Source organism: Lactuca serriola, chromosome 5 (assembly GCF_051521515.1).
Source record: "Lactuca serriola cultivar US96UC23 chromosome 5, Lser_US96UC23_V15, whole genome shotgun sequence".
Taxonomy (NCBI): Eukaryota; Viridiplantae; Streptophyta; class Magnoliopsida; order Asterales; family Asteraceae; genus Lactuca; species Lactuca serriola.
The window spans coordinates 91,514,876-91,531,998 of NC_136412.1; the positions used below are offsets into that span (position 1 = coordinate 91,514,876).

Sequence of the window (17,123 nt, forward strand, 5' to 3'; positions counted from 1 at the left end):
AAATAATTCCTTTGTTACATAAACTATACTTACTACAGTTTATAAGTTTGTAAAAATAGTTCATATGATCCATAAATTATACCTATTATATTTAATAAGTTTATTTCCATGTTTTAACAAATTTCACGTTTAAATACATATTAACTGTAAGAAAACATAATAAGTAAATTATATTTTTAAAAACAAGATTTCTTGTTTTTTACTTGTATCCCCCCCCCCCCTAAAAACATTGAAAAGCTTGGAAAAATATGGGGTACGAATTCACCTTGTGTGTGGTTTTAACTAGATATCGAGATGAAAGCAGTGACCTTCAGATTAAAATACGGGAGAGTTGCCGTGATCCTAATGGTTTTAAACACAAAATAGTGTGTGAATAAGATGATCTTTAACAACACAAGTATTATATAGAACTAAATAAGTGAAGATTACTTACTATAGTATCTTAGGGATGAAGCTTCAATTATATGATCCTGGGGACTTTGGTCTTTGATTTCTTAAGAATTGAAGGAATATGGCTTGTTACTTGAGAGAGAGAAAAGAGAATTTTTTTCGTTTACTTCTTGTGTGAAATGAGAGAAATGGTTCTAAGTTGTGACTTATATGTGAAGTAACTTAAGTATGAAGGAACTCATGAGGAGATGAATGTGAGGTTTACAGATCTAATCACAATGAGAAGCTAACTATGGATAAGATATGCAGATATTTAGGAGTGTTTATGGATGAAATATGTTCTAGAAAGGGTGTTTTCGGATGCATTATGTATGTATAAAGAAGGTTTTCGGATTTAATGCTAGGGTGAAAAGAGTTTTTGGATTCCAACCTCCTAAAAGCAAGTGTTTACGGATCTACACTATTGAGTTTTCCCCCCTAAATGGGACTTGGGTGGTGTTTTTGTCCAAGGCAAAATGAAAACATTAATTTGGAAACAATCTTAATTGTAAACCCCTTTTCCTTTAAATTCCAAAACCGTGAAGCCCTAATTCATTAATTATTTTGGGTGAAAACACATTTAATGGTTATATTTTTGTTTTAAACCCTTAGTCTTTCAACCAATGTTCATTTATACTACCCTAAATTAGCTTAGGTTTCAATCCATATATCTTTGTTAGCTCTTTAAACAATCCCTATGGCTATAGATGATAAAATGCAACAAGGACAGCAATGAGTTTCACTTGTACTTGGTTAAGGTTTAGGTTTTGCTGGGTCTAACAATTTCGAGTTGTGACATCGTAGTTCACAGACTCAGTCTTAGAACCACTACTAGATTCAGAACCATGTGTAGGTCCAGTCATTATGCACAAACAAGGAAACTAACAAAACACAGACAACTATGATTCCTATAAGTCCAGATGGTCACCACAGTATGTCGGGGCCCAAGACAAGAATCACAGAGCCACACAAAAGAAACAATCAAGACAAGAATCACAGAATCACACAAAAGAGACAATATAATAACTGGTGTACACAAGACAACCATGATCTCCCAGAATCTACAGCTAGAAACAGAGGTAAAAGGGAACAAGAAGGCACACAAAACAATCGTGAAGAGAAGAAGCAGGTCGACTCTTGTTACTCCGTTCCCTTCAAGAGTTAACGGCGATGAAATCCGTTCTCAAGAGAGTTATTTCAGAGAAGAGATTAATAGATCTTATATGACGACGTTCTGTAACCAAGGATCTCCACTCGTAGATAACCGATCAAACAAGGATCTCTACTTGATGACAGATCTTCAAGAATACAATGAAAATCGTCGTACTAAGATCTTAACGAACAAAGAACACAGAAAAACTTTTACGAACGATGTCACAACTTGAAATTTTTGGTGCCTTGTAACTACAACACTTATGACAACTATGAATCAAAAACATGAAAGCATGCATGATGCTTACTCTATGACAACAGAATTTCAATCAAACACTTCATACAAGCACTACAAATAGTCAACAAATAATTGGAAACCCTAGAAGTCCTTGTTTAAGTCCATTTTGGACTAGGATTTCCTTATTGTGCCCAATGGACCAATAAGCTTCCAATTGGAATATCATGAGCTTAGAACTCTTGAATGGGCTCTAATTGGACCCACTTTCATTATCTTAATATTTTGGGCCATATTGGGCCTAGAATGAAACAAAATATTTAAATGAACCTCATTGGGCCATAACTAACCTAATTTATCCCTAATAGGTCATAAAAATCACACTTGTATTTATTAGGACCAAAAATAACTCAACATAACCATGAAATTGGGCTTAAGCCTTTAATGCCCAAAAACTCTCTCTTCTCTCTCCATTCTCGGCCCAAGCCCAAAGAAAAGGAAGAGTTGACTTCTTGCATGCCACATCACTTTTGTATGAGGGATATCTAGGCATTACACTTCAAACATCCATGCACTTCTCATCTTTCCATGCAAGATCACTCTCTATTCTTCTCCCTCTCTCCCTCTCGGCCGAACCCAAACAAACACACACATACTTCACTTAAAATTCTCTCAAGAAACTCTGTCCATTTCTCTCCAAATTTTCAAGATCTAAGAGACTTTCAAAGAGATTCTTCCACAAAATCATCATCCAAGGTAAGTTGATTGTTTTATCCATACTTTAACTCACTTCTTTTCATCAAAAATCATCTCTTAATCCATTCAAACTCATGATCTTGCATCTTAGAGCACACTAAGTTCGAGATCCTCCAAGAAAAGTTGCTAGGATCGAATTCTTCTTCATCTTTTCCTTCCAAAACCAAAACCACACCCAAGGTGAGTTTCATACCCCTTCCTTTTCGGTTTTTATGAGTTTTATGGGGGAGAATACAAGTAAATGTGTAGATCTGTGTGTAAATGTATGCTATGTGAGATTTGATGCATGTATGTGTGTGATATCATGTGTTTTGTGATGAATATGTTATCAAAAAGTGTGTAACAACCGAGATCTAAGGCATGAGAAAGGAAATAAACATAACTTAAGTTATTATACACTTATCAAGTCAAGAAAAATGGATTATAAGGTCATGATGAACATAATCTAATATTAAACCCATTTTTAGGCTTAAAATGTCAAAAATACAAAACTTAGGGTACAAACCGACAAATTTATAGTTTCTGGAGGGTCAAAAGTGTCCAAACAGTTTCTATAATAAATTTTATGAACAACAACATTTTTAAGGGACTTAAAATGTAAATTTTGAACTTAATGGGCTAGATTTGGGCTTTTCGGCCCAATAAGCCTCAAAATGCGAAATTTACAAGTTTGAGGGGCTGGAAATGTAACTTTCTGTAAAACATGGGATTTGAAGTGAAATAAAACTATTTCAAAGGTCAAAATGCTTTTCAAATTCAAAAATGTAAACATTTTCTATTTTGGGCCAAAACTGTAAAAGTTGCGAAATTGGGGGTTTTAACCGAGAAAACATCATTCTGGAAGGGCTAAAGCTGTTTACAAAATAAATTTTGGGTTAAAAATGTCGTTTCAACAAGTTTATGATACAAAAGTGTCAAAAAAATGTTTTAATGACTAAAAATGAAATTCTTTTATATAAAGGACTAAAAGTGTTATTTTTATAAAAGAAAGGTTGTGAAAAGGTAAAAATCTTACTTTTAAACAAATTAATTTATTAAGACAAAATACAAGATCCACGACTACCGACGAAACGGAAAAACAAATACACTCTCAACAACAAATATTGTTACAAAACGAATTAATTCGGTCTCGAATCAGTAATAAAACAAAAATCAATAAACCAAAGTATTTCAATAAACAAGCGATAACTATGATGAGTCAACATTCAAACTTTGGGTTGAAAGTTTCAAATCATGCTTGTTGGGCCTTGCTAGCCCAATAACCTGATCTTTAGGCCCGAAGAGAACGCGCTTACATGTTAATGGGCCTCTTATGACCCAATTCCATGTAAAAGGACTTTCAATAGCTCTATTGTGCTATTGGGCCCTAGTGGTCCATTAGTACTGCTAGTGAGGTCGAGAAGTCAAATGCGAGTTGGGCCAAGTGCCTTTCGCATTCCCGATAGCCTTGAATAACTTATGGAAATAAAGAGGGCTTTGTTCCCTCCTTTCTCCTCGGTTGTTGGGCTTATGAGAAATCGAGTAAAAAGATTTGTGGCGTTAATCAAGAGAAGTCAAGGTGGTTGGATTAAGTGAGTAATACGGACGACGCCTCAAGGATCGTTCGTAACCTGTTGTTATAAACTAGTCATCTTCATTAATGCGTGTTTGTAACAACTCACAAACTCTAATTAATCCAATGTCACCTGGGTAATCAAAAACATTCGTCGTATCGGTATAACAATAAACAAGTCATGTAATTTACGTATTGGGAAAACATCGGGTTTTCCCAGGAAGTTCGACATTTTCACTTGTGTGATGTATACAAAGTTCAACAATTATACATGTTTTGAAAATCGACAAGCATATTTACGGATCTTCACACCTTTTTATAAACAAATATTTTTTCAAAAAATATCGGATATTCTGGGTTTTTCAAACTTCACCAAATCATTTTACCATAACATTACTTATGAACTCACCAACATTTCATATGTTGACGTTTTCCAAAATAACTTGTATTCTCAGGTAACAGGTAAGCCGAAGAATAAGTATCAAGAAATGTGATGGTGTTTTGCTTAAATTATTTGTCAGACAGTTTACGTTATGGATTTGTAATGTCTAAAACAATGTACTGAATGTAAACAATATTAGTTGTAATATTCCAATGCATGGTGATGATTTGTGTTATGATTCATGTATATTCATTGTGATGGTATTCAATTTGATTCACAAGAGCCCTCGGACGTTTCCGCCGTCCGGTTCGGGGGTGTGAAAGGTTGGTATCAGAGCACTGTTTATAGTGAACTAGCATGTCTAACCACACATTGATATGAAACTATAAACCAAAAGAGGGACTAACACAACTCTAAACAAAACAAGTAAAACACAACGATAAAACATCTTTGCTTGTGCGAATTAGGAAATAGAACATAATACCGAACCAAACAAGATAATGCTAGCATCTCGGTTAGGTCAGGACTGTTCATAGTCGTATCAAGGGGTGGATGTAGCTTGATCAACTACATTTCCTCCAAGGTGCAACTATCACATTTCCCGAGGAAATCATGATGGCTAGAGAACCTAAAAACATACCCCCTTATCCCAAAGAAGAGAACCTCAACTCAATTTATGCAATAGTTGTAGAGTCATAGGAGTAATGATAGTTTATTCGTATACCTCCTCTCAGTCTCCATGGAAGGGGAGCAGCAGGGCATTCTGTTTCATCAGGTCTTAGTGGCTCATGGGATGATTGAAGATGAGCCTGAAGAAGATCAAGGGGAAGCACTCAACATTGGACTCGAAGAGGAATAGGACGAATACGTGATAGTTGAGTTTGATTTTTATGAACTGGACTAGGAGCCAAACGAGGAAAAGGGCGTAGAGGAAGCGCGTAGCGAACCTCACCAGTCAGGAGCCCCGTCAAATTTCCGCATATTTCAAGGGGTGGATACAGACTATCTACATGCCCTCGAGGAGACAGTTATCAGCCTTAAGCTTCAACTCATCATGGCCAAGGCAAGGGCTGTGTGAGCCGAGCGAAAGGTAGAAGTAATCACCCAGGAGGCGGATGAACTGGCTGAACTCCTGATACGTCAGCTCGACGATTGAGCGTCGTCGTCATCTTTACTGATAAGACTAGCTCTACTACTTGCTATTATAGATTATACAATATGTAGAACCAACCGTACCTCCTACTAGTATTGTGTTTCTATGGATGTTATGTCGTAATACTGTCGGATCGTACATTTTCTTATGAAACGTTTGTAATTTAGGCAAATGTTCCAATAAAAAAATTGCTATTTCTAGTAGAAATGATATGTGTTTTAATATGAGGATTCGTTTATGTGCGCGAACAAACATAAACACACCATAGGGATATAGATCGAAACATAGTGAACCATACGACAAAACGCGAAAAATTACAGAGCACCACCGAAAATAGTCGTCGTTACTCACGGTCCTACTTATCATCATGCAGTAGAAGATGTCGTTCCATAGAAATAACGAGCACACCCATGAAGCACCACTCTTGCAAGCGGACCTTACTACATTCCAAGTTGTTGTCACCGCTGCAGTAACTGTTGCTATGGCACAACTCAACGCAAACAACACCAACAGAGGAGGAAATAACGTCGATAACACCAGTCGGAGTAACGACCACGGAAACCAACAAGTGATCGTATATCAAGGCACTCCGAACCCCAAGCGTAAGATCAGTAAGCGAGCATCAGGGAATAAGAGGAAACGACAGCCAACTCAAGGATCCTCGAAGAAACAACATGTTATTACTGTCGATGCTCCCATGATAGTTACTACACCAACACCAGGGAGAACATATGTTAGAAGTCTTCCAAGATGCAACAAATTCAGTTTCCATCATCATGGCGAATGCAAAGAGATGCATTGTACCAGTTGCAATAGAAAGGGTCATACAGCAAAATATTGCAGAGCCTATCCCTCCCAGAAGCAACAACAAGGAAACAACAACAACAATAACCGCAACAACAACAACAACACCAACAATGGCGGCAACAATGTAGGACCTAGCCACACCTGCTATAGATGTGGAAGGACTGGGCATTTCCGTCGAAATTTCCCCAACAACAACAATCCCGGAAATGGAGGAGCAGGAAGGATGATAACCATGGGTCAAGGAGAAGCGATTCAAGATCCCGCTGTCATTACCGGTACGTTCATCCTAAACCACACTTATGCATGCATCCTATTTGAGACCGGAGCAGAACGAAGTTTTGTGAGCAATAAGTTTAAACATTTATTAAAACAACAACCCAGAAGCTCAATGAAACCTTTACGATGGAAATGGCCAATGGGAAAACCGAATCCACTGGGGAAATCTACATCGGATGTACCCTAACTCTAAATCAACACGTCTTCCGAATAGACTTAATGCTTGTTTCCATTAGGAGTTTTGATGTGATTATTGGCATTGACTGGTTAAGCCCCCACCATGCTGAAATTATGTGTCACGAGAAGGCCGTTCGCCTTCACCTTCCCGATCAGGAAACCCAAGTTATTTACGGAGACAAACCTAGCACGAACCTTCGCCTCATCTCGTGCGTCCAGGCACAGAAGCGTCTGGGAAAGAACGATTTGACATTCCTGGTGCATATAGTGGATAAAACCAAGGAAGAGGTTAACGTTCGAGACATTCCAGTAGCACGTGAATTCCCAGACGTATTTCCTGAAGATCTTCCTGGAGTACCCCCAGAGAGGCAAGTTGAATTCCGAATTGATCTTGTTTCAGGAGCAACTCCCCTCGCTAAATCGCCTTACTGACTAGCTCCTACTGAGATGCAGTAATTGTCCAGCCAACTCAGCGAACTCCTGGGCAAAGGATTCATCCGACCCAGCTACTCGGCATGGGGAGCTCCGGTTCTCTTTGTCAAAAAGAAGGACGGATCTTTTAGGATATGCATAGATTACAGGTAGCTAAACAAGCTCACTGTCAAAAATTGCTATCCACTCCCACGAATCGACGATCTATTTGACCAGCTCCAAGCAGCCAGCTACTTTTCTAAGATAGATTTACGATCTGGGTACCATCAACTCAAGGTCCGGGAAGAGGATATTCCCAAAACCGCTTTCCGAACTCGTTACGGACATTATGGATTTGTCATAATGCCCTTCGGTCTAACGAATGCCCCTGCCGCATTTATGGACCTAATGAATTGAATATGCTGACCATTCCTCGACAACTTTGTTATTGTAGCTGGCTACAACATCCCTCACCTATATCTGAAGAGAAACTGAAACAAGAAGCCCTAGTTCTATATCTGAAGAGAAAACGAGAGAAAAGAAATTTGATAGTGTGTGTGAAAAATGAATCAACTGAACTACAACATCCCTCACCTAATCCTTTAAGTACCCGATTAAATGGACCCTTTCAACCCGCGTGCAAACCCGAACTTAAACAGAACAAAATGCATTGCAATCCACAAGAATCATTCACAATACACACACTACCCACAACTTAACCAAATAACCAATTTAGTAATAAGTTAACTTACCTTTCAAACCCTGCAAAACAAAGAATGTTAAGTTTATATACCAACATATATAATTTTAACAAATATAAATGGTAAACAATCGGATCTGAATCCCAGAAACATATGAAGCCGACAATTTGAATTTTGTTGTAATATTCTTATGCGGTTTATTTATGCTGATATAGTGTTACTTTACTCTTACTATTGGTGTTACATGTGTTTTAACTTGTAGCTATTAAGTTATTATTGGTTCATGAAAGTGGCTAATTTTTTTCTTATCTAAAATAGAAAATTGTCACACCCTAAAACCGATGACGGCGGAATACGTTTCGGGGTGGAGGACGTCATGTACAGTATCATCACAATTGCATAACAGTAAAAACAAGATACATACAACCATTTCATTTACATAGTGAGTTTAATTACAAGTGTGTTCTGTAATGTTTCAATAGACACTAAAAGTAATACAAAAATAAGAGATGGATCTTGTATGCTCCATCTTCTCCAAAATGCTGCACATGTACCTGTCTATCTTTGACCTGAGGATACAAGTTATTTTGAAAACGAGTATCAGCATAAAGCTGGTGAGTTCATAAGAATTTAGTGTGGATTTTGTATAAAACATATCAGAACATATAGTGTGAAAAGCTGCAATTTACATTTATAAGTAGTAGAAAACCCTAGAAATCCTATATTTTCCAGAAAATACATCGTAAGTGAAAACCTTTAAGTTGCATGTAAGTTTCATCATTGAAAACTGTTTGATGTAAAAGTATATTAGTAAATCTCCAATACGTAGTTTAATAAGAAAATGTATGCCTGTCGTCAGTAATAGTGGTGTAAACTCCCATTAGTAATAGGTACTTATTTACTTCGGGATATTAACTTAGACGTTAGTCTTAGTATTTTAGTGTGGATATAGTGTATTCCTTTTATGTGACCAATAGTGTGAGTAATAGAGGACCCATGACCTTCCCGGTCATACACAGTGTAGTGAAGTAGTGTCATCCCTGGGCCTGCTCGGCTCGGACTGAAGTTAACAGTCGGGATATAATAGTGTCAGCCCCGTATAGATCTATACATGTAGTGTCGCCTTCCTACCGGAAAACTCTGGGCATAGTATGTAGTGCGTAGAGTATCTTGTAGTGAGTTAGTGTGTTATCTTCCGGATTAGTGTTTTCTCTTGTATTATAGTGTAGTAGTCTTTCATGTAGTTCGTAGTGTGTTCTCTTATTCGTGTATCGTTTCATAATAGTATGAATAATGGCCTTAACTATACCTATTATAGTTAACTTAGTGTGTATGGTTCTTGGCAATTATTCGTGTATCGTTTCATAATAGTATGAATAATGGCCTTAACTATACCTATTATAGTATGTATAGTAGTAGCAGTAACGAGTAGTAATGGCCTTAACTATACCTATTATAGTTAACTTAGTGTGTATGGTTCTTGGCAATTAAGTAGTTTAGGCATCAAATGAGATGAAAATGCTTGTATCCAACACCAATATATATGATATATAACTAAGAAATTAACGACAGTCGGACGGATAACGAATACCCTAAGCCCACAATCAAACAAGAAACAGGAAATAAGGCAAGCTATCGGTCCTAAGTCCTTTAAGTCTTACTTATATAAATATATTAGTGTAGATACATTTTATAAGAAAAGTAATTTAATAAAAATCTTGACCAAAGAAAGCATTTAGAAAAATAGTTTATTTATCCAAAGTGGTTTTGAAAACATAAAGTTCTTTTATAAAGCATAGTGATAAATCACATGTGATTTGAACTACGGGTAGTAAATCACATGTGATTAACTTTCATAAACATGTATATTTGACTTGTATCCCCCCCCCCTAAAACATATGAAAACATTTGAAAGGTTCATTAAGGGGTATGAACTCACCTGAAATCTAGTAAATCGGGTGAAAGTGTCGGTTGAGCGTTCGGTGCCAAATAAGGACTTGTACACCTTTTAAGACCCTATTAACATATGAGATATGTGTTTTACAAGAAATTAGACATTTATACTTTTTATTTAAAACATTTTCATATCCTAGAATCGATTCGGGGTCTTAGGGATTAGAAGTGGTTCTCGGGGATTGTACAAGGCCAAAAGGGGGTACTTAGGGAGTCCAAGAGTTTACTCCCTAGGAGTTTACGGCCCAAAGGCCACTCCTTGGGAGTTTACGGCCGTAAGCCTCATGGATTGGCCGTGAACTCTTGTTCACTCTCCAAAATTGATGCAAAGGCCCTTAATTCAATCCCTTAAATTTTCTAGTGAAGGTCTAGGGCTAATTAGGGGGTTTAAACCCTCATTTGATGAGGTTTGGGGGAGTTTATGGTCTAAGCATATGCTTGGGCCGTAAACTCTAGTTTACCCCTTAAATCATGTTGTTTGATGGCTCTAAACTTGAATTGGAAGCTTCCTAGGTCATAACTTAAGTTTAAACATGTTTTGGAAGGGTTTTGGGGACTTTTTACATGGAAAAAGGGTGTTTACGGCCTAAGCATGTGCTTGGGCCGTAAACCCTCTTTAATGCCCTAAAACTTATGGTTTTGATGTTCAAACACTCCTAGGTATAATCCCTAACTAGTATCCAAGCTTAAAAGGAGGAAATTTGGGACATTTGGCCATCTTTTGGGTGTTTACGGCCTAAGGAGCTTCTTAGGCCGTAAACTCCTTGTTCATGTCTCATTCACACGATTTTTGAGCTATAAACACCTTGATGCATGTTTAGAACAAGTTAGGGAGAAAAATCTTACGTTTGGAAGCCGGAATTTGCGGTTTTGGAGTCGAAAACGGGTCTAGAGAGAGAAAGTAGTGAGAGAGAGAGAGAGAGAGTGCTTGAGTGGTAAAAGAGTGCAAAGTGGTATTCCCTTTCCTTATATATGCCTCGGGTATTGCACCCGGTACACGACTACCCGATGCTAAAGTTTAACGGGGTTTAAACTTTTTACCCGGGTTAAGTGGTTGAAAAATAATATAACGTTATTTCGTTAAACGGAACTAACATTAACGAGTTACATTTATTTTTACTAAAATAATAATCGTACGAAATAGATATAAATAAATAAATATTTATCTATTTGACGAATCCAAAATTACGGAACTTTTTATAAAGCGACGTATTCTGTTAGCGAAAACGGAATTATATAACGGAATAAAATTTGGGTTGTTACAAAAACAACTACACGTGTAAACATTATTATATTTATGTTTATAAGACTGAACGTTATGGGTATTATTTTGCTCCTTATGGGTTGACGTGGACCGCCATAACGGCGTTGTAACGGGGAAACACTGCCCCCTCCCCCCCCCTTCTCATTGCTTCTCGTTAAGGCGATTCTCGTGCCCGTTATGACGTATTGAAACGGCGAAAAAAATATACGTTGGGGGTAATGACCGTTTGCAACAGTCAAAATTTAAAATAAAAAAAAATTACCCTTTTAACTTTATATAAATACTCATTTTAATTCAACTTTTTTTTACATCTTTCTCTCATTCTCTCTATATTTTATACACTTTCTTAATCACAAAAATGGATCAAAACCCAAACACCCCCTCCATCATCAAACCCAAACACACAACCAAACACAACCTCGTCTCTCGGATTCACGGGTTATGAAAATTATTTCAATATTTTATCGTCTCAAGGATCACCACAAAACTCATACCAAGGCGCCGCTTTCAATCCCGCTTCACCACCACTGCAATTTCTCAACTCACCTTACATTCAACAAAATCTATTTGGTCAAAACTCAAATTTACAACAAAATCTTTTCCCACTTTTGGTTCAATGCAACAAACAACCACTCAACCACCACCTACAACACAACCATCGGTTGAAGTGGAAGCGGGAGATAGTAGAAGAGGGAAAGGGAAAGGAAAAACGAAAGGGAAATCGATAACGGTTGAAACGGAAAATGCAGACATTCCACAATGGTGTACATCGGAGGAGGAATATGCTTTGACGGCGGCATGGTGTACTACTTTAAAAAGACGAACTCAACGGAAATGGAATGAAGAAAAGAGCTTACTGGGGCGGTGCGCGAAAATTTTCGCGCTATGTTGAAGAAAAAATTGTATCGCAATAATGACATGTTAAGCAGCAAATGTAGTAAAATAACTAAGCGCTGCAGCAAATTCAACGGTATTTACAATCAGTTTGAGGTGCAACAGCGAAAAGGAACCAACGACTTCGATTTGTTCAAATCTACAAAAAAAGCAATATCGGGTAGAAATGAGACATGCTTTCGAGTTTGAGAAATCATGGGAGTTGTTGAGAGCGGATCCAAAGTGGAATAAAACCCCTACATCGTCGGAGGTTCAATCCAAAAGGTCTCGCAATTCGAGTTCGGTCGACGTGTCGGACGCACGGACTCACATCGACCTAAACGCCGACACCGATGACGTCCAGGATGATATCGAGGAGATATCCCCACAACAACAACCGCCCGGATGTGACAAAGCGAGACGCGCCGCAAGGCATGCGGAGGAGGTTGATGCAAAAGCAAAAGATGCGGCGGAAATGAGAGCGAAATTTGATAAGCATAATTTATTAATAAAAGGAAAAATGACTTGAAACGTCGTCACTTGAAGTTTCTAGAAAGGCAAGCACAGGAAAAGCATTAGCAAAAAGAGAGAAAACTAATGACACATCAGTTGTCAATTTTTCGGACTAGCAAATAGGGTTTGGGGCCTGAAAATCTAATGGTGCTACAAGCAATGAAGGATCAAATTAAAGATGTATTTGGGTTAATTAGGTTTACTAGTAAAATGTTATGGTTTAGGTTTAATTTAAATGTTATTTGGGTCAATTAAGACATGGAAAAAATGTTATCTTTTGAAATTGTAACAAAAGAAATTCCAGATTTTTAACAAACTACTTAGAACATCTCCAACCTACTCTCATTCTCCATTTTTTCCCTCATTTCCTCCCTCATTCCTCTCCAACCCTCCCCCGTTTATTCCCCCATTTTGGGGGAAATGAATATTATAACACTATATTTGATGTTATACTATTCATTTTCCCCGAAATGGAGATGAACATTGAGTCGTCGGTTTTAGTCCCTCGTTTTATATATTTATACATTTTTGGTTTTTTATCTACTAATTTTTATTTAAATGTAATATTTAATACTTATAATATTGTATTATATATTAAATTATATTAATTAATTATAAATATAAAGTTTATTTTTTGTTTATCAAATTAATATTAAAATTTAAATATATATTGAAATTTTAAAACACAATAACGTATTTTACAAAAGCTTATAATCACTTATTATAAATATAATCTTATTTATTTAATATAATTGTAATTAAAAAAATATAGATTATATATTTGTTAAAATCAAATTAATAGGAGTGTATTTGACAATTTATATAAGTTATAAAAATTGAATATACTTTTTTAGGTAAAAATATGGAATAGAGTTGGAGATGAAACACTTTTTATTCCAATTTTTTACTCCATTTTTGGGGAAAAAATAAGAGTGAGTTGGAGATGGTCTAGGTTTCTATCCAACTATATTATTGATACACTTTTTGAATGACGGTTATTAATCCTAAAACAGTTCACTTACATTTTTTACTAATTATTAATTCTAAAACAATCAAACACAGACAAACATATCCATCAGTTTCTATTACAACAATATGGTTTTAAACAAACTATCCATTTATAACATTGTACTTACATTACGAATGAAAATATGATGCTACAAATGGATATGTATTCAAAAGCCCAATTTTGTAAAAGCAACATACTTAAATCATACTTAACAAAGTGTCGATTGGTTATAGAAAATTATAAACTTTTTTTCTTATTATTATCCTGGATGGGTGATCAATTAGTAGCAATAACAAAAGGAAACAGGGATGCGTCTTGTAATGGGGATAAAATCTTCAAAAATCATTATCGTTTCCTAATACTCCAATCAATCAATAATAAATTTAAAGTAAAAAACCAAAACTCACTACTTGAAAATTGAAATCAACTGTTCCCACCATCACTTTCCACCTTTTCTAACTAAAATCTAAAAATTGTTGTACTAAAATTTTCTTCAAACATGAACTTCGTAAATTTCTCCTTTGTGTAAAAACAATCTTATGTTTTAGTTACTGCATATTTTTGTGATATAATCAAGTGTTTTGGTTGATGTTAGATTTTCGTGTATATAACCTACCAAACAACAAAAAAAAAAGACTAACACACACTACACATAGGCATGTTTACTAGTTAGTGGTAATTACATGGTGGGCTGGAGAGAGACTTAATGGGAATGAAAACGACTTAATCATGTTTATAACCAAACATTTGATAAAAGTTCACTTACACCCAAAGATACCAAATCTTGTAACCCAAATTCAAATTTATAACAAAACCATGTTGAGTTACAGATACGGAACTTCACTTCAAAACAAGAACACTTTATCTTACAAATATCATTTCAAAGTTTGATACTACTTAAAATTCTTGTGAAGCAGATCCAATATCACCCTTTTCTTTCCCAGCCTTCTTTGGTAGCAAAGTAGAATGAATGTTAGGAAGAACACCTCCATTTGCAATTGTCACGGACCCAAGAAGTTTACTCAATTCTTCATCATTCCTTACTGCTAATTGTATGTGTCTTGGAACAATCCTTGTTTTCTTGTTATCTCTTGCTGCGTTTCCAGCCAACTCCAAAACCTGTAAATCGAGAACCATCAACATCAAATTACTATTTTAATCAACAAATCGAATAATAACTTGAATAGTTTTACATCAAAGTTAAAATCAACGAGAAAACAGAAACCGGAAACCGATCAAATAAGATCCTAACTTTATATAAAGATCAGATCTAGAAAATTGTTGAAAACGTCATTTTGTGGCTATTATACTCAAGAAAGGCAAGACGGCGAATTAGTTTCAAAAAATATGATTATGAACCGGATCTAAATTTAAAAGAGTAAATTGATGAATTTGAACTCAAGGAAACAAGTGGAAAACGACGAATCGTTAAATTTGAAGTACCTCGGCGGCGAGATACTCGAGAACGGCGGAAAGGTAGACCGGAGCGCCGGCACCGACACGTTGGGCATACTTTCCGGCCTTGAGAAACCTGGCGATTCTTCCGACGGGGAATTGAAGACCGGCTTTTGAAGATCTGGAAACGGACTTTGTTGTCTTCGGCGTCCCTCTGCCACCTTTCTTCGAATCGGAGACGGCTTTTGTCTTTGAACTCATCTTGATGGATTGTTTGAGATGCGATTTAATAAACCCTAACCCTGAAGTGTAAGAAGAAGTGCTTTGAGAGATGATATTTTATTGAAAGAGTTATTGGGTTTCATATTTATAGCAAAATATACGTAACTTGGATTGGCTGTATCGGATAGACAAGGATTGCCAACGTGGCACTATGATTTTGGTTCCTATTTTTCGCGGGCAAATTTTTGCTTTCAAACGCGCTCCCCTCGTCCCAATCTTCTTCTTTTCCGTAATTATGTATATGGCATTTTTATGTCAATCGATTTAAAAAACATTTAGAAAAAATATGTGTTATTGTGAAGTTAGACATATTTTTATTTTAATAAAATATAAATTCAGTTCCGGGTTTAGGTCAAAAAATATATTTTGAACCACTTTTGTTCTTATTATAAGTCGATGTTACATGTCAAATAAATATTTTATCCAAACTTGTTATCATTAGGATCTTGATCTTAAACTCAAATAAAATTCTTCCTAATCGCAATAGAGTCTTTTTGTATATAAGATCGCAGATAGAAACGTAAGATTGAGATCCGATTCGATACTAACATTCCAAGAAAATTGTCAAATTTTAATCTCGATTTTATTATCTTTACTCATTTAATGGTTTACTGGTCTCCCTACCTAGAACTCAATCGAGAATAGCCTCATTCTTGTACTGTTTTTTGAGCCCTAAATGACCAACTCTAAAAAAATTATGTGTACATTTTACCCTCGTTGATAATGGAATTTGAGATTTAATTTCAGATTCTTATTAATTTCTTCGTTTAATAGTTCAAGCTTAGCAATAGAGGTGAGTATTTTTCCAGTTTCTTTCTTCTAGTGCTTGAGCCATTTTCCTTGAAGATTTGAGAAATTATGGCTTTTTGAAGATTGTTGGTTTCTTAATGTTGTATGATAAAAAATATCAATTTTAATACACTTTTAAACTATTTAACCATGTTATCAACTAATACATAATTTGTTGCTTTTTTGAGCTATTTAACCATGAAATACGGTAAATATTTATATACAATTAAATTCCTTTTTTTATGTCATTTTGTGTAGGATTTTATGATCATGGTCCCGATTTTGCAAACTTGAAAACGATCATATACAGGATCATGATCCTGTCAACCTTGGTTTTATCCGTTATCTGGTTTATTTATAATTCGTTTTTAATGTTTAAGTATGAAAAGTAAATTACAAGTTTTCTTTATTTTTTTATAAAAAAACAAGTGTTTACAATAAAAGATGTTTTTGTACGATTTTGTTCTTAATTATTTTGATACTAGTTGTGCTCGGGGTTGATCAGGTGGTATTCTCTCAGTTTGGGATACGAATGTGTTTGTTAAAAGTAGTGTTACTTGTACTAGTAATGTGGTTATTGTGGGAGGCTTGTGGATTCCATTTAATCTCAATTGTTTTATGGTCAATATTTATGCTCCTCAAGATTTAATGGGAAAGCAACATCTATGGGGGTATCTCTCGGCTTTTATGAGGAGGAACGGGGGTAGTTATGTATTTTTTGGTGATTTTAATGTTGTTAGAGAGGTGGATGAAAGATTTGGCTCTGCTTTTTGTCTTGGTTCAACTTTGTCTTTAAATGGTTTTATTGATGAGACCAGTCTTATTGATGCGCCTATGGTTGGGAAGCGGTTTACTAGAGTTGATGCGATTTGAGCTAAGTTAAGCAAGTTAGACCGATTCTTAGTGTCGGATGTGTTTTTTGATCGGTTTGATCATCTTTAGGTTTCGGTGTTAGATAGAAAGTGGTCCGATCATTGCCCGATTTTGATGCATACGAATTTTGTTAATTATCGG

General features: G+C 35.9%; 1 protein-coding gene across 1 annotated transcript; it reads right to left on the bottom strand.

The window, feature by feature from the left end:
• Positions 1-14,418: 14,418 nt before the first annotated feature.
• LOC145052772 (putative histone H2AXb) lies at positions 14,419-15,386 on the bottom strand. Its single transcript, XM_079000653.1, has 2 exons — positions 15,087-15,386; positions 14,419-14,762 (listed from the first exon to the last, which is right to left on the bottom strand). The coding sequence occupies exons 1-2, from the start codon at positions 15,297-15,299 to the stop codon at positions 14,541-14,543; spliced, it is 435 nt and encodes a 144-aa protein (XP_078856779.1). The 5' UTR covers positions 15,300-15,386; the 3' UTR covers positions 14,419-14,540.
• Positions 15,387-17,123: the final 1,737 nt, after the last annotated feature.

Excerpts from the sequence above, each read along its gene's own strand:
- LOC145052772 (XM_079000653.1), bottom strand. The coding sequence starts at position 15,299 with ATGAGTTCAAAGACAAAAGCCGTCTCCGATTCGAAGAAAGGTGGCAGA. Across the intron at positions 14,763-15,086 it reads TCGAGTATCTCGCCGCCGAG|GTTTTGGAGTTGGCTGGAAA; the intron begins GTACTTCAAATT and ends CTCGATTTACAG.